At 36.1% G+C, this 27,401-nt stretch overlaps 1 protein-coding gene across 2 annotated transcripts; it reads left to right on the forward strand.

Annotated features, from left to right (window-relative positions):
* Nucleotides 1–4,210: 4,210 nt before the first annotated feature.
* On the forward strand, nucleotides 4,211–25,898 carry TIM50 (Haloacid dehalogenase-like hydrolase (HAD) superfamily protein). 2 transcript variants are annotated; one of them, XM_039114413.2, is made up of 11 exons: nucleotides 4,220–4,628; nucleotides 7,074–7,162; nucleotides 7,507–7,543; nucleotides 9,030–9,091; nucleotides 9,198–9,311; nucleotides 16,150–16,254; nucleotides 16,334–16,432; nucleotides 23,890–24,046; nucleotides 24,152–24,254; nucleotides 24,557–24,622; nucleotides 25,526–25,898. In XM_039114413.2, exons 1-11 carry the CDS (start codon nucleotides 4,361–4,363, stop codon nucleotides 25,569–25,571), a joined length of 1,146 nt encoding a protein of 381 aa, XP_038970341.2. In that variant the 5' UTR covers nucleotides 4,220–4,360; the 3' UTR covers nucleotides 25,572–25,898. The 2 variants fall into 2 exon arrangements, with proteins under 2 accessions (XP_008780990.2, XP_038970341.2); XM_008782768.4 differs by lacking the exon at nucleotides 24,557–24,622 and having other exon boundaries at nucleotides 4,211–4,628.
* Nucleotides 25,899–27,401: the final 1,503 nt, after the last annotated feature.

Here is a 27,401-nt window from a genome sequence, read left to right on the forward strand (position 1 = left end):
GAAAGAGAGAGAAGAGTGTAAGAAAATATAAAATATATAAACAAATCTATTTTATTCTATCAGCTTAAGTTTTTGAGATAAGTGGTGATTTCAATATGGTATCAGAATAGAGGTCTTGAGTGCGAACCCTGTCTCCGCACTCTTTAATGAGAGAGAACTATGAAGGCTTCTCTCTAAAGATAGATGAAGAGGAGGGGCAAGCAGGTCTGAAGAAACAAAAGTAGGGGATCAAGCTTGGTTTAATTCAAATTTTAGTTCGCTTGCCGGTGGCTGAGCTCGGCAACCCATCATGGAACATCAACACGGGGGCTTCGGTAGCATGCAATGGTAGCGATGGCGACTAAAAACGAACGGAATAGGTGCAGAAAATAGGGGAGTGAACAGAGGAGGTTTTCTAGTCAATTTTTAGTGAAAATTTCAGACAACAATGAGGCCTTACACAGGGCTGAAAATACGAAAGGAATATCAATTCAAGTGGGAGGTCTATCACCCCAACCTCGGTGATTATGGTGATGAAACATGGGGGAGAAAGGAAGTGGCCTGTTCAGCCATGGTGTAAGCTAGAGGAAGGGGTGGATTGTTTTTTTTTTTTTTTTGGTAAACCGGCGTCTCACTACATAGTATGAGGTACGCCTCGAATAGTTACAGTACAAATCACGGGTTAAGCCCTACGGAATGGGGACAATGCCCTCCCAAAATTTTGGTGAGGACGCCTGGGTGGATTGTTTAAACAGAGGTTGAGGCAAGGGGTCGGCCTCCTAAAACTTTGACTCACTCCGAGAATCTTCTTGAAAAGGAGAATTTAACCAAGCACATGTTCAGGTTGTATTTCGGTTGGTCGGCCAGTCTAGGCCAGCTTAGATGGATGAATTTAACCAAGAATTTGGATCATTGATCTAACCTAATTATGTTAAAAATATATAAAAATTATAATTACTTAAATAAAAATATATTTTAAAGTTTTAAAAAATATTTTATATTAAATATCAATACTTATTAATTACAGCATGAATAAAATGAATCAAGGACTTTACAAAAGAAATGCTATTATAGAAGTATGTTGACATTATTGATATTTTTAAATATTTTAAACGAAATGTTTTAAAATATTATAAACAATAAAATAATTTATATTATTTTTTATCAAAAAGAAGATATAATTATATTTTATAAAAATAATAAATTATTAAAATATTATAATATATTTGAAATGATTTATGATATAAAAGGTTTTAAATAAGTCTAATAAACTATAACTTCATATTAGAAGCTAATGTTGTCATGCTAGCAAAGTAGTAGGCAAATATCCAAAAGGGTGTAGGTTCCAACCTTTGTAGAGGTATATATAAGAAAAAGATTGTATCTAGATTTGTAAGATTTCTATCTGAATCAAACCGGGGATACTGGATATAGATAGGGATTCCTTTAGATATTATTTTTAATAACCATTTCCATTTCATCACTAATTGTATTAGCTTTTTGTGACCATCAAAAATTCGTTACAAAGAAGGTTTTCAACGGCGACAATAAATCCTCATTAAAACTCATTTTGGACATCAATTCCTTATCAAGTCATTATTTTTTGGCTCTTTAAAGATGATCTTTCAATCTTCTGCCACAAACTAATGTTTGCCTTTAACAATCATTTATGTTTCATGACCAAATGTAATAGTTTTTGTGACAATTGTATATTTTGGTCGCTAAAATTTTTAGCCACGGAGACTTTAGTAACCATCTAGCCAAAAACTTGTAATAACCAAAGTAGCCATGGAGACTTTAGTGACTGCCTAGCCATAAACTTTTAACAGCCAAAGTAAAATTTTTTGTGACCAAATTATTCATTACTAAAAATCTGAAATTGTGTAGTGATTATAGGGTCTGAAAACCAAACATTATGAATTGTTGCCTGTGCTTGTACTGGGGATATCAAATCATAATTCAAGGTTCTCAAATGCAAACATGGTCTTGCCAAGGACCACATGGTGTGAGATACACAGCCAAGCATAGGAGGGTAAGAAAAAAAAATAGCACTTAGTTATGTTTGTTTTACTAGAGTACCTGTTGGAATGGAATGGGAATTATATAACTTTAGGCCTATTTCCATCTTTGGTATTGTTATGCCTAAATCAAAGCCGACCAATGAATGATCACCATGTGGCCACTACTTCAACCATTGAAATGTCGACCAATAAGAGTTTGCCATGTGGCCACTACCTCGCCTGAATCAAGCCGAACTAGGGTTTAACTAACCTGGTCGAAACCGACCTACCAGAGCTTGCCATGTAAGACCTACTTCAACAAGTGGACTTCTTCCTCGTTTTAGGTCAAATTGGGCGTCGAAATTGTTGCTCAAGGAAAGCCATCACCATCTAGCTCTTCTTCTTTAAACTTAGAGACTGGCAATGAGCCCAAGCTGACCTTGCCGATTTGAACAAGAGTCTCACCAACCTTGCCAGCAAACTCGCCATCTCAGTGCCAAGTTATCGAGCCATATTTCAGCGGCAACAGTTTGGTGCCAGAAAGAGGGCCCTTGATCCTTTTTTTGGAGATTTTAGAGATTGAGCCTGATTTGGTGCTGGAAGTTTGTCTTGCAACTCGACTTTTCAATGTGGTGGATCTTGCTCCTGAACCTTGTCCAGCCCTACTTGTAGTAGCTATAGTGGTCCACATTGGATTTGGAGATCCTCCTGAATCATTACCAATTATTATATTTTAGTTATAAAAGAAGAGTTAGATACTTGACTCGAGTTGCAACTCCAACTCAATTTGATCCTAATCCAACCCCGAACGTTTCGGGTTGAGTTGGAATCATACTTAATTCAGAACTGATCAAATTGATCTGTAGGTTCTAAAATTCTTTCCATGACCCGACCTAACCAACTTGACGTGGTATGCTAATGGATTGGTTGGGGTTGGAATCCATGACTCGAATATGGAATCTGGTTGGATCGGGGTCAAGCATTATAGTCATTGTCATAAACATATTGGTCCATTCAACACATGGTCGAACCATGGACCTGTGACCTAACCACCAAAATGGGTTGGCTGGGATCCACATGTTCCACACACCACTGATAAATCTCATCATATATATATTGGCCCATTCAACCAATGGTTGAACCATAAGATATAGAAATATATCTATTATATATACATAGGACAACCAACTAAGATGACATTGTTATATAGGGCCCCTGTGCAGCATTCCCATTGGAGGACTGGTCTATCTGATGGCCGAGAAAAGTTCCAATGGTAGTTCATATAGATTGGAGATCTCAATAAATTCGCCAAAGTAAAATGGTATGCTCGAGCAAGAAGCTTGTTAACTAAAAAAGATATTGTGGTCAAGACGAGCTTTAAAACTAGCACGTGCTTTGATGCTATAATTTATTGGGCTAGTCCAGTAAAGCCTATATCACTTATTTTTAGCCTCCATAGTGAATGGCCTACCCTTTCTTTCTTCACACACACACACACACACACACACACACACACACACACAAAAAGAGATTGCTTACATTAGGTCCTCTATGTACCATATGGAAATTAATATTAATGATGGAATTTAAATATTTCTCACATTTCATATCATCATTAATAAGATGAAAATCATGTAGTAATCAAATTAATAGATTAATTAACATTATGTATTAATTAATGACATGCTACAGAATAATAATTTTAATTACTCACTATGTAGATACTATTATTAGTATCAGGATTTAAATCTTTCTTACATCCCACATTATCATTAATAAGGTACAAGTTATATATTAGTTAAATCAATTGGGAGGAAGAAACTAAAAATATAAACAAACAGACTACAGAATAAATAATTTTTAATTTATTATATAAACATTATAATAATTATAAAAGAATTTATATAACAGCTTAAATAAATATATCTAACATTAATAATTTATTTAATATAATAAAAAATCAAAAATATTTTTATTTTATTATTAGAATATATTTAATGTCAATTATATGTCTATAATTTAGTTTTAACTCAAATTTAAGCTAATCAACGGTCTTAAAATTTAGTAAAACTATACTCTAATATGTAAATTTGTAATTTACTTTATGAATTAAAGTAACAGCTGTTACAGTGACGTAATAGCACCGTGATTAGCTTTGATAAATTATTAAATTTACATAATATTTTAAATATAATATATTATATTTTTTATATTTGAAAAAAAAAAAGGGTAATGGACCCGGGCGACGAGAGGGCGTGGAAACGGAAACATCAAAACCCCCCGTCCAAAACCCTTCCTCTCCGTCAGCTGTCGCCTCTCTCCTACGCTCTCAATCGCAAGGTGGGAAAGAAGAGAGGGGAAAAGGAAACGAAAACTAAGCCATGTCTCGGCTCGTCCGATCTCGAATCCTTCCCTATCTCTCGAAGCGAAGCAGCGGCAGACCCTTCAGCTCGTCCACCGTCTCCGCCGCCGCACCCCCGAAGGAGCCCATCGTCGCCGCCGATGCCCTCCTCAACGACCAAACCCCGCCGCCACCTCCCCAATCCTCTGCTCCCTCTCCAGGCACCAGGAAATCCTGGGGTCTTCTCAAGTTCGGGGTCTTGGCGGCTCTCACGGGCGCCATTGGAACCACCGCCTACGCTACCTACGGTTCTCCTTCTTTTTCCCTATCCGCATCTAATCTAATCCGTTTCCTTCTCATCTTTTTAATTTAATTCTCGATCCATTTTTCATCCCCCCACTTTTTTTGCGTTTTATCCGGTTTTGATTCGGTCAGAGAATTAATTTGATCTATCTTGATTATCTGATAGAATAATTTTTTAATCTTTTGTATAAGAATCATATGTGCTCTTTGCTCGCTATTGGCATTTTCTGGCTGATAAACGCTATCCTTTATCTCATATTAATAATTTAAGAAACAGTATCCTATTTCTTAAACCCTATTCCTTGTGTAGGGAGACCATGTTAGAGTGTTTTCTATAAATATATCTAAATTGGAGATGAGATTAATTTATAAATTTGTAGTAACTGGAAGAGCATATAATACTGGAGAGTTGATATATTAGAAAATGCTCAGTGGATGAGTCGTGAGCTTAACTAATGAACCGTTGAAAAAAACAGGAGTTTATGATAAAAAAACACGATTCCAGACTTAAGAAATAACTGATGTTATGTGGTTTCTTCAGTCCCATTTCTTTTTGTGCAGAGAGGCCACTGGAGAGCCTTTTGCTTAGATAGACCTACATTGGAGATGGGATGATTATATAACTGTGATATTAGCCGGAACAAGAATTATAATACTATAATGAAATAATAGAAAATGGTGCTATTACTCAATATGTTATTAGCTCAACTAATGAATCCAAGGAAAAACAAGAAACCTAATGAAATTCTGAGCTTAGAAAAGCTTGGAATGCTTTGTAACACTCATTTTTTGATCTAAGGTGTGTTTCTTAAACATCTCTTATTAGTGCCTGGCAATGCTATTCATGCATCTCCTTAATGTTGGAGCTGCAAACAAAATAGATGTATACTAATATAGATCTCAAATCTAGACATATCGGAGTTTTCTTCTTTTATGATAGATAAAACAACAAGAAAGAGAGTAGAAGTAGAGTATAAAAAAGGTTCTGAATATAGGAGAAGAAGAACGATCTGTATAGAGGAGGGGAAGAAGAATCTAAAGAAGAGAGACAATAAAAGAGGGCAAAATATCCATAATAGAGTTACTTCATTCAATAAAATCTATAAATTGTATATAATTTGTCACTCCTAGTGGACTTTTTTTAGTAGACAATTCAGTGACCCTAAAACAGTGTTTCTAATCATAAAAAATGCCCTTTACTTTTCTTTAATGGACCCAAGACACTAGCTTATATTATTTGACTAAAATTAGGCTTAGAGCTAGAAAAGGGTTGGGTTGGGTTGCGCTTCCCTCTTGCCAAAGTCTAGCCCAAAATATTTTTTGAGCTTCTAGCTGGGCTAAAGGTTGAAACTCACATACAAAATATGGGCCAGAGTTTGAACTCGAGCCTGTCTGGAGCTCGAGCGGGCCTAACTTGATTTAAGCCTGATGGAAAGAGAGTGTCCCCCTTTGTTTCCGGCTTTCTACTACAACATATGGGATTGAGAGAGTGAGGCAAAAGAGCGGGGGAAGAAGAGAGAAGAGAAAGAGAGCAATGGGGGAGGAAGGAAAGGGTACAAAGAGATTTATAGGGATGAGAAGGGAGGGGGTGGGAGTGGGTGAGAGGAGTGGATTGGGGAGCCAAATGGAGTAAGGAAGGGGGTGGGAGCTCATCATCCACGATCCACCATCCACCATGTCATTTGCTTATGAGAGCTAGAGAGGAGAGAGGGGATGGAACAAGGGCATCATTGCACGGAATGGATGGTAGGGTAGGGTTGGGATGACCTTGCAGGGATTTATTGGGATTGGATTAGATAAAAAGGTCTGGGTCGTGCTCATCAATCCGGTTAGGCTTGGGCCGTGCTTTGGGCTTGGCATTAAGCTTGGGCTTTAGGTCGGGCTGCATGTCAGGCCAAGTACTAACCTAAATTCAGCCTGACGCAATTGAGTTTTGATTTCTAAGGCTAAGCCTAACATGTACTTTGTTAGGGTGGGCCCAAAGCCCTACCTGAAGCTAGCCAACTCAATGGGCCCTGAGCTAGCTTGGGCCCATTTGCAGTCCTAATTAGGTCTCCTAATTAATCAAGAACTCGACCATATCAAATATATTAACTTTTTGGCAAAGATTCCATAGGAGCTATCAAAATCTTTCCAGATCACAATCTTATTAGTTTAAAACTTTTTAATTTAACCTAGAGTTAAAGTAGGACCTTTAGATGATAAGGCTACTCATAATAGGACTTAGAAGCCCACTAGAAAAATGACTATAAAAATTGTACAAACGTTGCAAAAGAAGAAGAAATACTTAACCTATTCTATAAGACTCGATAAAAATGGCAAATGAACTAAATCCAAAGTAGACGTAAACTACTTCAAGTCTTCAACAATCCATCTACCATCATCTATATGTAACTGTCATCTCATGTACTAATTTTTATATCTGGACTTCATTCTCTTTGAGTGCACAGCTTATTCTCTAGATGAAGTGGAACAGAAGGCAAGGACTTTGCAGACAATTTCGAAATATTCAGTAGGGGATGGTGCATCTGATTTTGAAGTAAGTATGGTTTTCTAGATATATATTTAGTAGTTTGAAGGAGAATTGCAAACTTGGTGGAATCTTTGCTTCTGAGTCTTCATTCCATGGTTCTTTGGGATATTCTTATTTTGTTATCTTTAAAGACTGGGGAACAGATTTGCCCTTCTTTATCATTCTTTTCAGTTTTAACTTTTAACTATCTCCATGCTAATAATCATTTAGTATGTGTATGATTATATGTGGCTTGTTTTGACATTGTCTAAAACTATGTGTCTGTTTGATTTATTATTGTTTATGACTACAGTTCATTTTTCCACTGATCTTTTAGTGCAAGAGTAATTCCATCATTTTTCTTCATGCAGAAATTTCAGGCTTTGGTTTACTCAACATTAATGAAAGGTAGGGCAAATGATGTATATCTTTTCTTCACTTTTCATATTTCATTGTGAATGAATGTGATATTTTATTTTCTCTATTTACACCTATTTCATATTTGTAATGTGTAAATTGTTCTTGAAATTTTCTCCCTCTTAGGAATTAAGTTCAGATAGGAAATCTATGATAAGAGAGTACGCAATGACCCATTTACAGTCTCATGTTCCTTTATGTTCTGATTATTTTTGAACACTAAAAGCTGGTTTGAAGGAAAATAAATTAATATAGTGTGCTTGAACTTTATTAGGTTTTAGTACTATTGTTTGTGCTTGCTCACACAAATTCAGAAATTTATAATCTAAAACTTTATTAGGTTTTAGTACTATTTACTGCTAAATAATGTTCATTGCAAAATTACTGGACTAGGCGCTGTTGGATCCCAATTTCAGACCTAGAAATATTGGTATAGAAGTTAAAATATTCATGTACCTGATCCTGGTGTACCAGTCTTATGTTTTTTTAATATGGGTTTCAAAATTGTTATGAATATAAATTTTCAATTGAATGCTATTGGCATGAGTATAACATGTTCAAGTGCAAGGTTCGCAATCTTGGTGTTGGATCCTATGCCAGCACCATGTTGGTGCAGTGTTGGTAATGCTTGTTTTAGGTTACATAACAATGTTTCATTGGAGATATTCCTTTTTTGCATAGATTTTGTTATCATATTGGCTCGTGAGCTTAATGCTTCATAGGATAATGCAGCTCCTTGTGCTAAACCTTCATATTGTTAATAACCACTTAGATCCTTCCTAGGTACAGGAGAATGTTATATGGTTTCTGAATTGTTGCAAAAGCTTAACTGTACCAATAAATTTGGGTTTCACTTTCCGCCAAATTTCTTTAAGATTCATGGCAATTTCATTGTTGCCTAAAGTTGCTTTTATGGGACCCTGACACCTTATGGAAGGTCCATGCTAGGTTGAGTATCCATCATAGGAGTTGTCGAACTATGTTTGGTCTTATCTTGGTTGATAGCCATAACTCTGAAAATGAGATTATACTTTCAAGTTATGGTTCAGGGTTTGGGGTGGTCATCAGTGACGATCACAGAATTTCAAACATAAAACTTCATGAGTACAAATGAGAATACATACTCTAATATATGTACACATCTAGACCTAGATGCTTAAGCAGCATTCTATTCAAGCTCCTGTTTAATGGGACAATTACATAAAAACTATTGATGGAAATTTGGTTCATAGAAAAATTATGAACATAAAAGTTAATTTGGATACGATGTTTTTTATCCTGAAATTTATTCTTGATATTCTTTCATGAGCATTGATTCAGGTGTATGAACTTGATTTCTTTTAGTTGCCCAATATGTATTGTCTATAGTGGTACATGTTGCTGTGCGACTTGCATGTTGCAAGTATCATTGGCATAGCAGTGGGTTTTGTTTTTTGCTCATCTAGTTTTAGCAGTGTTACTTTTTCTGGCAATGCAGTTCCTGTTAAGAGTATAGAGCTATACATGGACATTAGGAGGCAAATTGAAGAACAAGTTCGGGTATGTAATGTAATCACCACTTATGCTTAGCAATTTCAATTCCTTCAGATTGTCCAGTTTTTTTTCTATCATTGGCAATCACTTCGGCTTCATTTACACTGTGTAGGGATTTACTGAACCATCATCGGAGAAGCTTCTTCCAGACTTGCATCCTCAAGAGCAAGGTGTCTTTACTCTTGTTCTAGACCTCAATGAGACTTTGGTATACTCTGACTGGAAGGTAACTTTTTTATCCATTGCATGGAGATAGTTTTGGTTTGTTTCTATTGTGTTAAGGCGAATATATGCCAATGATAAAGTTGTTACTATACTCCCTCTATTGGCACCAATTCATTTATCAAATATTCAACATTGTAAACTCACATTTTTTTCCCGAGTGGCACTTGATGTGTCACAGTGTTTATTCACATTGCAAGCTAACTTCCACAATTACTCTCTTATCAGCCCAACTGATATCTGTGGATGTTTACCGTGCAAGCAAATGTACACAATTAATTCTCTTCTCAACACAATTGATGTGTGGAGTTTTCTTCACTTAGTATGTCACTAACTAAAGATTCATGTTTTTTTTCTCCCTATTGAGATGCATCACCAGAGGTGCCATGGATTATAGTTCATTTAAGCCAACACTCCATTCTAGACTTTGGTTTTTGATATTCTTGATTCACTTTAAAAAGCTACTTTAAAATTTCACTTGTACATTAATTTCCTGGTTTGTTGTATATTTTGAGCATGCTGTACCTTTGTATCCAGTTTCCTTAGTGTTATAAACTTGCTTCTGTACACCCACAAATTGCCATTAATGATGACTTTCCAAGCCATAACTAGGGTTCAAGCACATGAGCAGTGTACCATTTATGTTATAGGAGCTCATATATAGAATTATTACTTTTATTGATTTTTCGTATTACTTTTTGTTCTTTAGAAGTTGAAGGTTTATTAGAACATTTGTTTGCTTGTACACTGGGTGTTAATAATACATATAGAAAATAATATATAGTTAGAAAAATAAATACCTCGAGCATAAGCTATGTGAATTTGGGGTGGTAAGTGATCCAAACATGAATGAGCTAGGCCTAGTTCGAGCTTAACGTGACTTGCTACGTGGTTCTCTCACATATCTCAAGTTCAGGTCCTTCTAGTGCTAAGCAAACATGGGTTTGGTTCACCTGGGCTTGAATAATGTGAGACCTATAGCTCTCGCTCAATAACGGTAACCAAAGAAAAGTTAAAATCATATTTATAAGACAAAAAATGCTTGAATTTCAAGTTGAACCCACCCCTCCTACTTTAGTTTCATCTTCATTATCGTCTCGGGGTTTCTCCCCAAGTTCTCCATCTGCTTCTCCATTCTCACATCTGATATCTGTGAAGTTTAAAATTGCATTTCTAGTCTTTGACTCAGCTTCAGGCACAACGTTTGACAAAAATTTTCATGTAGGGTGGTGCCATTGTTAATTGTCTGATATCCTAGTCATGATCTTTTTTATTATAATATATATAATAAAAATCATAAAACTTCAATTAGAGAATAGCATAAGTTATTTCCGTTTACTAATAAACCATTTCTTAATTACATCACCATAGGACATTATTCCTTGATTGCCAAGTTTGAACAATTTGTATCATCATCTATAGGTCTATGTTACCATTATATAATATCATGTACGTGACTAGTTAAAGAACTAACAGATATAAATCAACTAAATAGAAGATTATATTAACTAACATCAGCTATTACCCATTATTATTTTCTTCATTCCTAAATCTATCATGATGATGTAATTGTTGACGATCAATTCAGAAATATTACTATGTGAAAAGCAAATGTTTTGTTTGACATCACTTTCAAGTTTTAGTCTTCATGAAAACCAAAACTAGATTCCTTCTTCTTCTTCTTTCCGAAATCGAAACCAGAATTTGTTTAGTAGTCAACTTGGGTTGTGGCAGTGGTGGTGGCTGTGGTGGCTAACTGGCGAGCAGTGATGGCCAATGGCAATGGTGGCAGGTGGCCGGCGGTGGCCAATGGCAATGGGGTGGAGGCAGTAGTGGTGACAAAGATGATGGAGTGGTGGTTACGGATGGTCTCCATTTTCAATGAAAGTGAAAGCCACTCCTGAGAACTTTTATTTTATTCAGAAATTTTAGAAAGCATCTTTAGAAAATCGAACAGCAAAATGGTAACCAAACAAGTTTCCAACCTCAGCTTCTGTGTTTTCTGAATCGAAAAAAATGGAAATGGCAGCAATGGCAAATGGGCTCAATACTTTTCTGGCGCTTGGTAGATTGTTGAGAACAAATCCCTTGGGCTGTTGGAGGGCAAGGCTGCTAATCATATCAATTTTAATTCTGAAAACATTTAGAAGGACAATACACAAAATGAGAAGCAATGTATCTCTCTATATTAAGAACAATACTCTCACCCACCTCTTGCTATTTTTTCTTTTGTGAGAAACCATCCTTCCCTTCCTCTCATTTCCTTTTATTTTGAAAAAAATTTTTTGGTAACTCTCCCTCTAACGGCTACTTCTGATCTCATTAAACCCAAGACTAAAACTAGGCTTTGGTTGATTATGTATTATTAATATTATTAAAGAGAGATGGGAAAGTAGCATTCCCATGGGAATGAACCTTAAACCTTAAACCCTGGGAAAGCTCTTCCTAACCCTAGGAAGGACCTAGAAAGTCTCCCTCTCCTTTCCAGTCTACTAGATTGTTCACTCCTGCCCTATTTTCTACAACAGGACAACAAACATAAAGAGATGCCAAAACTTTAAGCTTCCTAATTGTTAGGTTCACCAACACAGAAGTAGGCAACCCCCTAAATCATCCTGCATCAGTTTGATATCATGGTAAAAGGATTCTTGCAAGGTCCGCCGTACCGGTACCAGTCGGCGTACCGGTGGCCAGCCGGACCGGTACGGTACCGGTCCGGTCCGGTACGTACCGGCCGGTACGTGGTGGTTTCAAAAATCACAGCGCGAGGCGCTGTGGTTCTAAAAAAAAAAAATCGTACCGGTGCGAACCGGCTGGTTGGCACCGGTACCGGCCGGTACGGGCTCCGAACCGGCCGGTTCAGCTAAAAAACCGGAAAATACCAGTTTTTTAGTGGTTCCGGTACCGGTCTAGGACCGGACCGGTACGTACGGCCGGTACGGGCCGGTACGGCATTCCATGGATTCTTCTGTATCCGCCATTTCTTTTCCTTGGCCGAAATATACTCCTCCAGATTGATTTTCTTTTCATCATGTCATCAAATAATACATTAAGTTTCAAGTTCGAGATACTTTGTCAAGATATAAGGAGGGACTTTGGTCTTGCGTACAAGTTGGCTTTAATCAACACCAGATTAGTAACTCTCAACAATGTGTTGGTGTCAAGGAATTCTCGGTTGCAGAAAATGTCAGCAGCTTTAGATGTTAGGCAATATTTTGAACTAGGGTCACCTTCTTTAGCTTTTAATCTTCATCAAGCTACAGAGCAAGTCCAACTACATAAGCACCCTGAATCTAAAGCCTTGTAGTTGAAAGTCCATCAAATGAGAATGTTGTGATTGAACATATGCCCATCAAGGATCCTACGAAAGGTAATCCTTCATGTAAAGAGTTTGCCATTGAAGATACACCATGTCCTAAAAACTTGATTGAGAAGCATGAAAGACTAGTGCCTTCAAACAAGGCATGGATTACAATCTTTTAGAGGTTATGATTATATCACAACATTTCAAGGATCCATTCTTTGTTGATTTTGTGGATTCATCAAAGCATACCTTCAATCAAATGATCAAAAGCTTCATGGTTGACGATCAAAGGGCACCAAAACAACCAGCTGAGAATACATCATAAGGATTTAAGTCCCGATGGTATGCCTTGCAGATGCCAGTAATTAGGCACCAGACGGGACCATGCCACCATTGTCCTAGTGTCCATTCGACGCATCTTAGGACATCCCCCTTCCTAAGTGTCAGTATGGGGTGGTGGGACACCTTTGTACTCCACTTCACAGAAAAATTAGGATAGCCCCGGCCCATGGGATCTGAATCATTGATCATAAGAAAGTTTTAAATTGGTCCTTGTAATCAAGTCTTGGAGATATAGAGGTGGAACAAGCATCAAAGCAACATTGAGATCACAAAGATGAGATCCACCTAGAGGAAGCATATAATGAAGTCAAGCAACATGATGATTCAAGCCATCATTATTTGGAGCATCAATGAAACAATCACAGCTTTTATAAATAGTCTAGATTTGATCATAAAATGAGTTTGTATTATTTTTGAGTTATTATATTAAATTACTTGGTCTTTAAGTTACTTAACATGTAAGTTGCTTAGGTTTTAAGTTATTTATCTTTTAATATATTTGATTACTTTGTCTTTGAGTAACTTATAAGTTACTTGGTAGGCAAGCCTTTAAATTAGTTGGTCTCTAAGTTATCCTTTTTTTATTTGGTTACTTCGTCCCAAGTCATGTGGGCTATATATATATATAGTGTATGAAATAGCTAAAAGGATAGGCTTGTATCATATGTTCAATTGTATGAAATTGTATTGCTGAGAAAGAAAGTTGCTTCTCTTCTCTCTCCTCTTCTCTCTAGTTTCTTCTTTTTCCTTTATCTATCTTCTTGCTTTTTCCCTTTCTCTTCTTCCCTTTCTTCATATGGTCCTCTCTTCAAGTTTGCTAAAATCTGAATCATATCCTGGAAATCCTTGTGAATTGTCCTACAAGGATCAGCAGATTGTTCTCCGCCAACTTGTCCAAGTACACATACCCAACAGTCAATACTCAATAGCATGTTTCTCAGACAGCATATGATAGATTGTATGATAAAACTCAAGAAGCAAGTACCTTAACTAGTGTGAAGCATTCAGGTGGAAATTCTTCAATGATCTTTCCCTACCTGACATCTGCTTCTTTTGTGAGTAACATGGGGGGTACATGGAAGGATTTAATGTGAACTAATTGCAGTCCGGGAGAACATTTCAGTTAGTGATGGATTTCTCTTATATCTAATTCAAAAGAGTTTTCTAGTGATGGTGATGCATTTCTCTTACATCTAATTCGAAAGAGTTTTCTAGTGATGAAAACTGATAAACTTTATTACATTTGACAACATCCTCTATCTCAAATTTTAATCACATTCTTTCTCTTTACTTTTTTTACTTGAGCACAAATAGATTTGGTAATACACATTACATTCATTAAATCAAATTATTAACTGCATAATGAAGTAAGTGGAGAAGACTGCTGGACAAATTGGGACAGAATGAAAGAAAGAAAAATCTGATGCAAGCAAAAAGTCATGAAGATAAACCTCTATTTAGTGGAAAGTTCATAGATAGACCCTATAGAGTTTGATATCTTGTCCTTTGTCAGGTAGAGAACATAGGAACTATAAGACGCCACTATGTTCTTCTCAGTAGCAAAACTTCCATTGGAGATAAAATCTTGTTTAAATTGCAGTATCTTATGCTGATGCTTGAGTATCAGCTTGTTCTTCTTTTGATATTCCACTTCATGGATCATTCTTTCTTTACCTTGGTCTTCTTGCTCATTTCATGCCTTTCGCATTTTCTATGTCTTGGATGTTTGCTAACTCTTTTGTTTCCTAGGTTTTAATATCCAGAATGATTGGTAAGGTTATTTTTAGTGGTCTTGACAGCAAGCTTGAGTGCTGAGGTTCTTTGTAATGATATCCAGTCCACAATTGAGTAGGGGTGGAGGTTGAAAAGATGATCCGGTGTCTTCAGTAATTTGGTGATGCTTCTGTATTGAAATGAAGTAGAGAAATCAAACTTTGACAACTGTTATAGATCATATAGCTAAAGAAGAACAATATTTGTGCTTTGGTCCAGCAGGATTGGGCTGAATTCCTTACAGAAATCGGGCTGTTGGCCTGCCTAGCCCATGTTCTTCTAAAGGCCTGTCTATTTAGCCGAAACCCCATCTGTGGGCCTGTTGGCCTGCAGGAAGGGAAAAAAGACCTTCATGGGTCTTTTTTTCCTCCCACAGGATTTTTGGGCTGGGAAGGTATTGAACTGATATGGGCCTACTCAAATAGACTACCCACTCCATGAATTAAATGAAAGATCCAGCCCAATCCTGCTGGATTCCCAAACAAGCCCTAAGGAATTTAGGAGACCTAATTATCAAATCAAGGATCATGCCAATTATCATTTGTGATGAATATGACAGTTTGGGGATGCTTTGGTGTCATGATACATCAAGAAGGTTGATGAAGACAAGCAGGAATCATGCAATCTATCATACATCATAGAAAACATAATGTATCTATACGTGTACAGCCAATGTGTTTTATGTGCCAGTTGGAAAAAGATGATGTTTATATGGTGTAATCCTATGCAGTCTAACAAAAAGAGCATATAATGCGCTATGGAAGGCCTTTTTTGCCACGACAAAAGAACACCATGCTGTACCTAGGTGTAAAAGAAGAAAGAAAAAGAAAACACACTCAGGTTCCGGTAGTTTTTTTTTTAAAAAAACTTTTTATACAATTATCCAGGTTCCAAGTTTTGGGGATGTGCCATTCATGTTGACATAGCCTTCCTAAAAGTTCTTAAATATGCAAATTGGACATCACCATCGGATATTATGAGTTCAGTATTTCCACATACAAGCATATAATACTATAATATTCATCTAACTTGCTATACATGTTTAATCAAACCTGTTAACTGACATGGATGTGACATGCTTCCCATGCCTTGTACACAGTCTTCTGGGTCAAATCTGGTTAACAAGTTGGTCAAAACTTGCTGGCTCTATTTTTTTGTAATGTTTGCATCACTCAATCTTTCCTTTTCTTCCCCATAGTGCCTATTAGAAGTTTATGAATCTTTTGAAGGTTCTGCTTGTTGCTGCGGTTTATCTTGTGCTGCTTTGATTGATGCTTGTTTTGTAACATCTAAAACCTTAATTCCTTCCAATGAGTTTTTGAACATGCTAAACAAGTAGTTTTTTTGCACCCTATATATTGGTCTTATATTTTATTTGATTTTGGATTTTGAAGGGCCTAATATAAATTACTTCTATTTAAAGCGTGACAGAGGCTGGAGAACATTTAAAAGGCCTGGAGTTGATGCTTTCTTAGAACATCTTGCAAAGTTTTATGAAATTGTCATCTACTCAGATCAGCTGAATATGGTAAAAAAGACTTCATTAGCTTTTCAAAATTGGAGGCTGTCTGCCAACATTTCTAACTTCATATTGGTTTTGCTTGCAGTATGTTGATCCTGTTATTGAGAGGTTGGATCAGAAAGGTTGCATTCGATATCGGCTGTCAAGAGCAGCAACCAGATATCTGAATGGAAAGCATTATCGGGTAAGCAATTGTTTGGGTATACTCTTTGCTTCTCCATCTTGCTATTGTTTAAGCATTTGCATTATTGCCAAGTCAAAATTAGTTTTCTTTCCCTCCTATATCTTTCTCCGTACTTGGAAATTGGAGTTCATATGATTATATTTTTGGCCTCTCTTTTTTCCTTATAAAAGAATTCAGCTACCACTTAGCATACTGATTTATGACCATGAGTTTATCATGTTGATCTTCAAGCTATATCATCTTAAAAAGACATTATATTTGAAGAAATCGGTTAGGGGGATCATATGCGTATTGGCCATTTTTCCTGTTTTCACCTTTTTTTAATACAAAACTACCTTTTCAGTGTAAGGCATACGAAGGAAAAAACTACAGTGGATGTCTTCTACAGCTTGATAGTTTTTTTTTTGTGCAAAAAGAAATCCAAGGGGATTTGATTTTCTTAAGGCCAAAGTTTCCTTTTCAATCACTTTTTGCTAAGATTATATTTCTAGCAAATGTAGAGTATATTACCAATTAATATGTTTCATTCATTTTGGAAACATTAGAGTATATTACCAATTAATGCCACGAAGATATATACCTTGACTAGTATCACTGAAAGCAATTACTTTAAAAAATGCTGGGACACCCTGAAAAATACTTCAACACACTGAAACTTTATAACAATTATTACAATCATTTCAATACCAATTGGTCAAACCAACTACTATACCTGTTGATCATGGGTTCACTGAGCAAAACCCATTAGCTAAGGATACGCTTAGACAACTATTACACCTGCTGGTAACTGATGCTAACTATTATACCCTCTGACTAGGGTTTATTGGTAACCAACTATTATACCCACTGGTTAGGGGTCGCTCACTGACCGGAAGTTTTTGTTCAATCCATAGACTATTAGATATTTCATTATTAAGAAACATAATTGTTAAAAGCTCTTTCAATAACAATTGTCTGTTATCATATAAGTTTCAATTAGGCAACATAGCTGTTGTGTAAATGCAAAGCATACAAGGACAATGGCTCGCATCGGGTGATTTTCATACTAACTGATTTCTTTTTTGAGATTTCACTACTCATTGGCCTCCCCAGTCCCTTGGTCGCTGGTCGAGGATGAAAGCTTCACAGTTGTTTAGAAGAGATTTTGGAAAATCATACGAGTTATAATCATTTATAATAAAAATCAGTTTCGTTCTCATAGCCAAAAGTTGCTGAAGTTCAGTGTCTTTAAAACAATTCAAACTCCAATAGGAATAAGACTTTAAAGCTAATGTTGAGCAACAGAGAAGGAATAATGGTTCTAAATCAATGGACATCAACAATAAATAACTTGCAAAGTAGAATTATCCACTATGTAAGCACACTTACAGATTCGTTTTGTAGAACTTCACCGCACAATCCTAGCAGATTGCTTGGTTTTCTACATGAACTAAATCTAAGCTGTCATGGAAGAACAGTAACCGAAGCACTGGATGTTGAAGATAAGAGCAATATTTTAAATATAGCGACCTAATAACAGGAACCTGATTTGACCAAGCTAATTAAATAATAAGCAGTTATGAGTCTTCCTTAATCAATGTTTTTAGGTTCAAGTGTACTAAGACCTGAGTCAGTCAGCTTGGACTGAGTTCTTGCCAGACTATGCATGGCAAACTGAGATCATTTTATCCCCTTTAGCCAAGTACAAGCCAACCTAGATCAAGTCAGTCTTGACCTGATTGTATTGGGTTGTATCCAAGGTTGACATCTGACACCAATTAGAACCTAATTGCTCTTTTACATGAACTAGGTTTGCCCAAGTCAATTAATGGATTTTATCATAATCCAACCCAATTTATCTAGGGCTACTATAGATGCTGAGAAGAGGCTATTTTATACCTTTTACTGGAGTTTAAGCTGACTTAAAATGAACCAGAGTGAATCCAATTTTAAGTCGTATTAGGTCCAAATTTGAAATAAACGTGGATTTAGCTAATTTAGTTCAAACTAATGCATTGATGGGTTCATACATGAACCTGGATCATGCTTATATGGTCAATCAGGTTTGTTTACATAAAATTGGAAATGGTTTTAATTTAATCATGAATCGAAGATGAAGTCATACTGAACATGAACTATATTAGTCTTAAATATTAAACCTCATATTAAAGGGTATGCCTTGGTACAATGGGAAGGTTGTTCTATTATATCGAGGTCATGGGTTCGAAACACGGAAACAGTCTCTCTGCATGCATGGTAAGATTACATTTATTTGACCCTCTTCAGACCTTGCAATTGCAGGAGCCTCATATATTGGGCCCCCATTTTTTAACCTCATATCAAGCGAAAGCTATAATTTCACATTCTTATAATATTTGATATAAAAATTCATCATATATTCTATCATATAACCTAAGTGCAATGTCTTGTAAAGTCAATTTTAATTAAAAATTGAATAATATACGAGGCTAGAATATAAAATATGCATAATTTTAATTCATTTATATAGTATATCTTGCATGTACGAGTTTGTTGAAGTTACTTTGGTGCAAGGTTTGCCATACCGGTCGGCACCAGTGTGTACCGACCGTATCGTACCGAAACCAAATTGGTACATGGTACGAGGGGTATATACCAACACTTGATGTGCCTAATCGGGTACCGTATCGAGTGTACCGATATTATAATAAGATAGTACCTGTATCAAGTCTAGTATCGAGATGGCGAACCTTACTGTGGTGCAAAGATGGTATTTAGTTATTGGGAGCCAAACTCTAAGAAATTTTGATTTCAAGTTTTTGAATGAGTAGTGAAATTGGTGCTTCTAGATTTTTCTTAGTTAAGCTCTTTGTTCACTCATAGCAAAGTGATGTCGATTTCTCTGAGGATAGTGGTGGTTAGAAGGAAATTGAAGGGTGCATTTGGTTGCTGGAGTTTCTGCTTTGGTTAAGAAATTTTATTTAGTATCTTGTCAGCAAGATTGAAGCCTAAATGCTTCTGATGCAAAATTAATGACAAAACATCTAAATTGAGAATTTACTTTGTTAGACACATTGTATAATATTTAAATGCCTATAAACAAAAATCTAAGATTTTTGTTGATCATCTACTTATGCAAGAAGTGTCTTTGAAGTGGACAATTTTAATGATAATATAATGTTTTTATATGACCTAGTTTAGAAGCATGCAAATAGTTTTTTTTTTGTGAATATTTAATTGAGATGTTTATGTCAAGATTAGTGCTTTGAACTCTCACTTTATATGTGTGCAATATGTATTTTAACACACTAACTCTACTGAGATTGTCCTCTGTGTCCACCTGATATATATATGCATGAGACCTCAGAAGCACTTTTTTCATTTTTCAAAATATTTTAAATAATATATCATGTCAATATTGTGGACTTTCAATTTAAAAGGTCCTTTGTTAATTTTAGATTGGTAGGATTGAGTCTTCAATCCTATCAAAAGGATGCTGGCTTAACTGTGCATAGATGCATATGTATGGATATACACCTACATGTAGGTATCTGTTTACATAGAGGGGTAATAGCTCAAATGTCTCCTTTCAAATAGGATACTGCTTTATAAACTGATATGTCAAACTTCTATTTGTCCAAATCAAGGACCTGCATGCCATGTTTGGCCATGCAAGATGATTAATATGGGATGCAAAAGTACAGTGCTCAACCTGCAATGGTTGAGTCTATTGGGTGGAATGGGTCGAGTCAGGTTGAGTTCGGGTTGGGCCAAGTAAGGACAACATACAAACCTTGACCCATATTGGAGTCAACCTGATATCCGTCAAGGCCTCTCGACCTATACCCACGCATGGATCATTTTGAGTCCAACCTAATCTATTTTGCAAGACTCAATCCTTGTTAAACCTAAGCTCGCCTGTCGAATCGAATATTTACAGCTCTTACTGGCCAACCTAAATTCTTTGACCAAAATAGAACTAGACCTAGACTTGAGTCAAAGCTTTGACCCATAACCGACCCATAAATTTTTGGTTTGAAATTTTGACCCATTCCCAACCCGAACTGAATAGGTTAGGGTGAGGTTGGGTTTTCTCGATTGGGTCAATTTTTGCCACCCCGGTTGAGTCCTATAGGAACTATCAAAGGAGGTTTGACACATCAGTCATAAAGTTGTATTGTCTGAATGAGGACAGCTGAGTTGTGTAGTGTATGTGTGTTTTTGTGGTTGATAATCTATGAAATCCTTCTGGATATGCTGCTGGAGCCTTTCTTGACATTTCCCAATCAAATGATGACTTGACAGGAAGAAGCCCCAAGACACATACAGATGAGCATGCGCGCACACTGAAAAAAAGCAAAGAAAAAGAAAATAGATGGTGGCAAGACTGTAAATACACATTCAGTAAGAAACCTGACTTTGGAGGCAAAGATGATTCTAAAGAATATTATATTGGACTTGAAATGTCATGTTGGGAAAGGAAGTGATCAAGCAGGGTTAGTGCAAGAGGATCTTTGGCATTAAGAATTTATAGCGGACGAGCAGAAAAAAAGAGTGGATGATTGATTTTAGATTGATGATAAATAGAGTAAAGAAGCTCGAGCTTTGAAATGTGTCCTCATTCAATGTGGTGTAAGCAACAGTTTTATAGTTCCTGAGTCAGGAATGCTGTATTACTGTTTGGGATATGGTGAGCTAGGCAATGGTATCGGCTGTAGCAGCTAGAAATTGACCTTACATTCTAAGAAAGAATGAGATCCAATGGAGGGGAGGATTAGAATTATTTCTCATGCTATAGTTGAACAAGAAATAGGAGTAAGCAAAGGAGTAGGAGCTTGGTTTAAGAACAAGCTTGCTGGCATAGCTTCTATTCATACCCTATTAATTAAAACAACATGCGTGATGTAAGTTTTCGGCAAAATGGTCAGCAGCAAGGTACGCTGTCTCGATATCGGGCTCCGTACTAGTGTCACACTATCACTATGTCGGTATGGTAAGATATGGTGTCGATTTGTTGTACTGAGTATTGGTACATCCCCTATATCATATATTAGTACCGAACTGGTATAGTATAGTACGTTTTGCACCACCTATTTTGATATGGTCCGACGAACTTTAGACTCAGCAGAGAAGTTTTAGCAACCAAAAATTCTTCTCCAATCACTTTCTACACTATTTATTTACAAGCAAGATTAGCACTACGTGATGTGATTGGAAGCCAAATACGCAAGCATCATTTGATCTTTCACAGAGATCTATGAGGCATCATATTTTAGACTTATGCAAATGCCCATCCCAATGAATGCAAGATATAGAACATTGAATTTGGCTAAGCATGGCATAAGTTTCTAGCAAATCTATAGATGGAAATAGATGCTATGGAAGCTAAGAAGCATGCACATATATACTGCATATGTATGTGATATGATATTGATGCATGAGTATGACAAATATTCAAAAAATAGGATGCCATATTTTTGAAAAATAAATTCACACACACAAATAGAGACAAAGAGAAGCATCTACACAGAATGACACATACTCGATATAATATAATCAACATCATAATGCATACTCCATATCACAATATTATCATAAACTCTAAAATTTAACCATCCATCATGTCCATTAGAAGGTCAAACATTCATTCAGAAAACAAAAAGAGAGAGAACCCATCCCCTCATCCCCTATATATATATATATATATATATATATATATATATATATATAATAGAGAGAGAGAGAGAAGCATCCACGAAGAATAAGCATACTCAATACAATTACATCAACACCATAATGCATGTTGATGGAACAATTTAATCATAAACTCAACCATCCATTATGTCCATTGAAAAGTCATTCACCTAGAAAACAATGGGGGAATCCTTACCCTAATCCCTTGTTATATTCGCGAGCATATGTGGTGTATCTAGAGGGTATTCAGAGCCTTATGATAATTTTAAAAATAAACTACTTTAGATTAGTGTTGGATGCATTCCTTGCTATACCTAGTATCTGTATCATGAATGTATCAGGTACAAATGCTATTATAAGTATTTCTCTATACTAGGATGTAAGTCAAATACCAAGTGAAGATTGGCAATGGCTTAGCCAATATTACATCATTACATGATGTGGCTTTCTAGTAGGGCTGAAATTGGATTAGACACAGATCGGATACTAGCATATCCATATTCCATATTTGTTTTGTTTCACGAATACAGATACAGATGCGGATGTTAGTCGGATGCAAAAATTCATATCCATATTTGTTTTAAACGGATACGGATACAAATCAAATGCCGAAAATATGGATATAAATACGGATATAAATCGGATAATTAAACTTTATGACCATAGAATCAAAGATATTACTAAGTGGATGATAAATCAAGTTAATAGCATGTTAATGTGGTTATTTATTTTTCTTAAAAGTTTATGAGCATCATATAAAATTAAATAAGGTTACAAATGGAATCAGATATTCGAATACAGATCGAATAGTTAACTATCCATATCCATATTCATTTTTCTTTGGCAGATGTAGATACGGATACGGATATTAGTCGGATGCTCAAATTTTTATCTATATCCGAATAAATTTGGATACGAAAACGGATTTGGACGGATTTTATCCGATGCACTTTCACCTCTACTTCCTAGATGTCATAAGGAGTCCAGAATATGACCATTGGCTTTAGTACTGTGTAATGGGAGGAGCAATTGTTTAAATATTGTAAATAGAGACAATGATTTGATATAGGCATTTGCAAATATGTGACACGTAAGTACACAGTACATGGAGGCACAGTCTTTGTAAATAGCATGATCCAGTTAAGTAAATGGGCTAGAAGATTGGTCTTCAAATTTATGTATCAAAATCATGCATGAATCATGATATTTCTTTTTGGTAGACTCAAACATGGTGGGCTAGAAAAATCAGAAAAAAAGAAATGATATCCACAAATAACAGCACTGTAGACATGCCATTGTTGCTATATATTTGATAAAGAGTTGATTTAGTCTTGTCCTTGGTGTCTATCCTACACATAATACATAATCACACCATTGAACATAGCTTTGTAAGTTTCCAAACCAGCTATATTGGAAGGATTTTTTTTTTCTGACTTTTCGTTTTTTTTCTTTTTTGTGGATTTAGGGGGTTGTTTTTTCTTGGGTTTTTTTTTTTTTTTTTTTTTGGAGGGGGGGGGGGAGACTTAGATGAACTCCTATATAAATGAGTGCAGTGATCCAGAACTACTATATGAATAGGAACTCAATATCACTCTGTTGTATATTGTTGCTCTCTCTCTCTATTCGAAGAAGCTACAACACCACAAGTCCTGCTGACACTCAATTTTGCTTGCATTTAGTTAACTTGAAAGTGCTCAATCATTTCATGATCTTACTGTAATGTCCAAATTTATGTTGTTCCATACACTTTGTTTTCACTTGTTACACAAATATTGTGTTCTGGTATGATGGGAAACTGCTTACAGGACTTAACAAAGCTGAACAGAGATCCTTCGCGAATTCTTTATGTCAGTGGGCATGCTTTAGAAACTAGCCTTCAACCAGAGAACTGTGTAACGATTAAGCCTTGGAAACTTGAAAATGATGATACTGCACTACTGGATCTTATTCCATTTCTTGAATGTGAGTCATTTTAAATTTCTTAACCATGTAAATAGCTTTATAGTATTTCAGCTACCTAAGGTAAGTCTGGAATAAAATATTCATAACTTTGACATTGTGCTGCAGATGTTGCTATTCACAGACCAGCTGATATAAGACCTGTACTTGCTTCTTATCAAGGCCGTGATATAGCAAGCGAATTTATTGAGCGCTCAAAAGAACACCAGAGGTATGTATTCTGTTTCTTGTACATCTGGTAGAATCTGAAATGGCATAGCAATTAGCTTCTAATTCTTCACCAATATAAAAATAAGAAAAAAATCAGGTTGCACATGGAAAGTATCATATTTCAAAGTTTGTGCAGCCTTGTGTTCATTTTCCAATTACAGAATTAGAAGTTATCAGTGCCAACCAAGGATTTAAGTGCCATTACATGCTGGTCAGCAGCAGATCGTACTGCTAAACTACAAAAGCAGTATGCCCCTGTGCCGTTGTTTTATTGATACATAGATAATGCTCTCATTTTTTCAGTGCCGGCACATGGATGTGTACTGCATGTTGGTACAGTATCATACTGGTCTGTATTGAACCAGCAAGGTACCTGTATCTTTCTGGTTTTTATTTTATCAATTCTTTATTCAATTTGGATGGGTTATTTTCCTTCTTGGCACTTTGCTTATAATATGTATCCTATGATGACTGCAATCTCCTATAAATCCTTCGCTATGCCTAAACTATTTCCGAGGATCCTTTGGAGGGTCATTCACCATTGTATCCTGTTACTGACCTTGCAAGAAGGTCTTTTCTTTCTCAGAGTTGCCTAGACCAGGAATTTAGCACCATTCAGAGCCTGTTTGGGTTAATCCTGCAGGATCCAGCTGGATGGGTGGGAGAGAGCACGGGAAGAGAGGGAGGGAGCAGGAGAGGGGGCGAGAGAGACAGAGAGAGCATGGAGGGTCAGGGGCCCAATCCTAGCGGACAGGAAAATACACCTACCCTCGATCCCAGTGGGAAGAAAAAATGGACCTGTTGGGCTTCTTTCTTTTCTATTCCCCTTTCCTGAGGATTGGGATCCACGATCCCCTTAATGCACTCCCTCTCCCTCTCCTGCTCCGGTTCTTCCTTCACCCTGCTCTCTCCTGGCCCATCCTTTGGGATCATGTGGCATTAATCCAAACAGGTCCTCAAATGGTTGGTGCAAGTTGAGAACTGCTATGAAAACATGTACCTTCATTGATGAAGTTGACTCTATATGCATGGAATAAAAATGTTTTAATTGTTTTTTATTCATGTAGAAAATTATTTCAATAAATGGAATGACATGTTGTATCTAGTGTTTGCACAGAGAAACCAATTTTCTTCCATATATATATATGGGGTACCACTGCTTGGTCCTTAGCTTCAAAACAATTGGCTGTTGCCTATCTGAAAGCATTTAGCTTCAAAACAATTGGTTGTTGCCTATCTGAAAGCATTTATCATTTGTCATTTATTTTGCAGGCGGATGCAAGAACAGAGGCAACATAACCGTCTTTGGCGTCGATGAAGCTGCATTCAGATTGAGAAACATCATTGCATTTTCTTGAGGTGTTCGGGCTGACAAGTGATTAACCCATCAACATCGACAAAGGGATTTGATTCTTTATGTTCTCTTTCCTCACCCCATCTTTCTTTTTTGGAAGCATCTTTTTTTTAATTCCGCGTACTATTGTATGGAGCAATAGCTACATGAACACAAGAAACGTCGTGGCTTCTAGAAAGCTTCTTGTCACATTGGCGTTATCGACATGTTCTCTTTACAATGTATCTCGCTAGTGCACATCTCAACTTCTGATGTATGACCTTGGTAGAGTAAAATTTGGAATTTTTATTATTTGCTGATTATTGGTCTGCCTATCTGGTCACGTCGTCCAAGGATAGGGCTAGTCATTGCTGCCTCAAGCATCAAGCTTTAGCGATCTTCACCTGTTAGGCTGAAATAAGAGAAGTTTAAAGATGGTATTGTAGCATGGTTTTTTTTGTGGATAGCATTGTGATTTGTAATAATTTGAAACCAGTATTGAAATTACGAAGGATTTTGGTTTCTGTTGGTTTCCATCTGAGGGAGTTGGTACCGTTTGGACGATGTCAAGGCACCATTACCTCCTACAAGAAGAGCCTGATATAAGGATAATAATCAGTTTCAGAAAGTTGGCGGCCCTTCAAACCACTATAATCATGATGACCGCTACTAAAAACAATTTTAAAAATTGCAGGAGGAAATAGCCCTGATATATAAGCATAAAAGAAAGGTTTGCTATACCAATCGGTATTGTAGCATACCGCGCTGTTTTGGTATTCAGGTATGTTGTACCATATGATACCGATATTTGGTACGTCGAATTTTACCGTTTCATACTGTATATAAATATTGTAATAAGATAGTCATGTAATATGATGGTACGGATATGAGGTTTTGTTTTTTTTCTTTCTTTCTTGGGCTTTGTTTGGATCTGGCTTTGCTGAGTCTTAGGCTGCATGGAAATGAAACTGTGTGAATGAGACCTGGTTTTGTGGTTTATAAACCAAATTTGAATTTAGCTAAAGATATTGTTAAACCCGACCTTTTGTTAAATTGTGTTTGGTTGTTGAGGAGGTTTTAGAAGATGATATTGAGTTGCATGTCAAGTTTTTGAAGGTCAATTTTGAAGAAAATGGATAAATTTGCACTTTCTAACCCCTATATATCATGTGGATGTGTTTTGCCTAACTCACAAAGGAGGATAAAATAAATTTAAGTATTGATGATAATAAATGATTATTATGGCCCATTATGTTACTAAGAGTACTGATTTGGTAATAGATGCATTAAAATATGCAATTTAAGACGTTTATGCATACTACAATACTATGATATTATTTTAAATTTTGATTGCAAAGTATTATAATCTAATATAAATAGAATAAATATAATAAATATAATATAATAATGTTTATATAATAATACAGTGCAATATTATGATATTAGATAATATTATGCTATTATAATATTATCACCATGTAATGTTGCATCACTAATCATCATTATATTTTCTAGGGATTTTCTTTATTAATTCCAGAACTTTTTCTTAATACTTAATCAATTAAAGCTTTCTTATCTTGTATCCTCTTTCCACTTATGATCAATTGCGAGTCCTCATATGTACGAAGCTTTTGGATATTGATAAGAATAGCCAATTCAAGACCAGCAATCAAAGCTTAATATTCAGCCTTATTGTTGGTGCACGGCTTTGTTAGCCAAGGAATAGCAAAGGATGCGAACTTCAGGTGTAACAAACATAAGTCCAATTCCCACTTTGATTTCAGGAATATTTGGAAACACAGATTCAATTGATGA

Source organism: Phoenix dactylifera, chromosome 1 (genome assembly GCF_051530095.1).
Source record: "Phoenix dactylifera cultivar Ajwa chromosome 1, Ajwa_hap1_PhDact_Kaust_v1.1, whole genome shotgun sequence".
In the NCBI taxonomy this organism is placed as follows: Eukaryota; Viridiplantae; Streptophyta; class Magnoliopsida; order Arecales; family Arecaceae; genus Phoenix; species Phoenix dactylifera.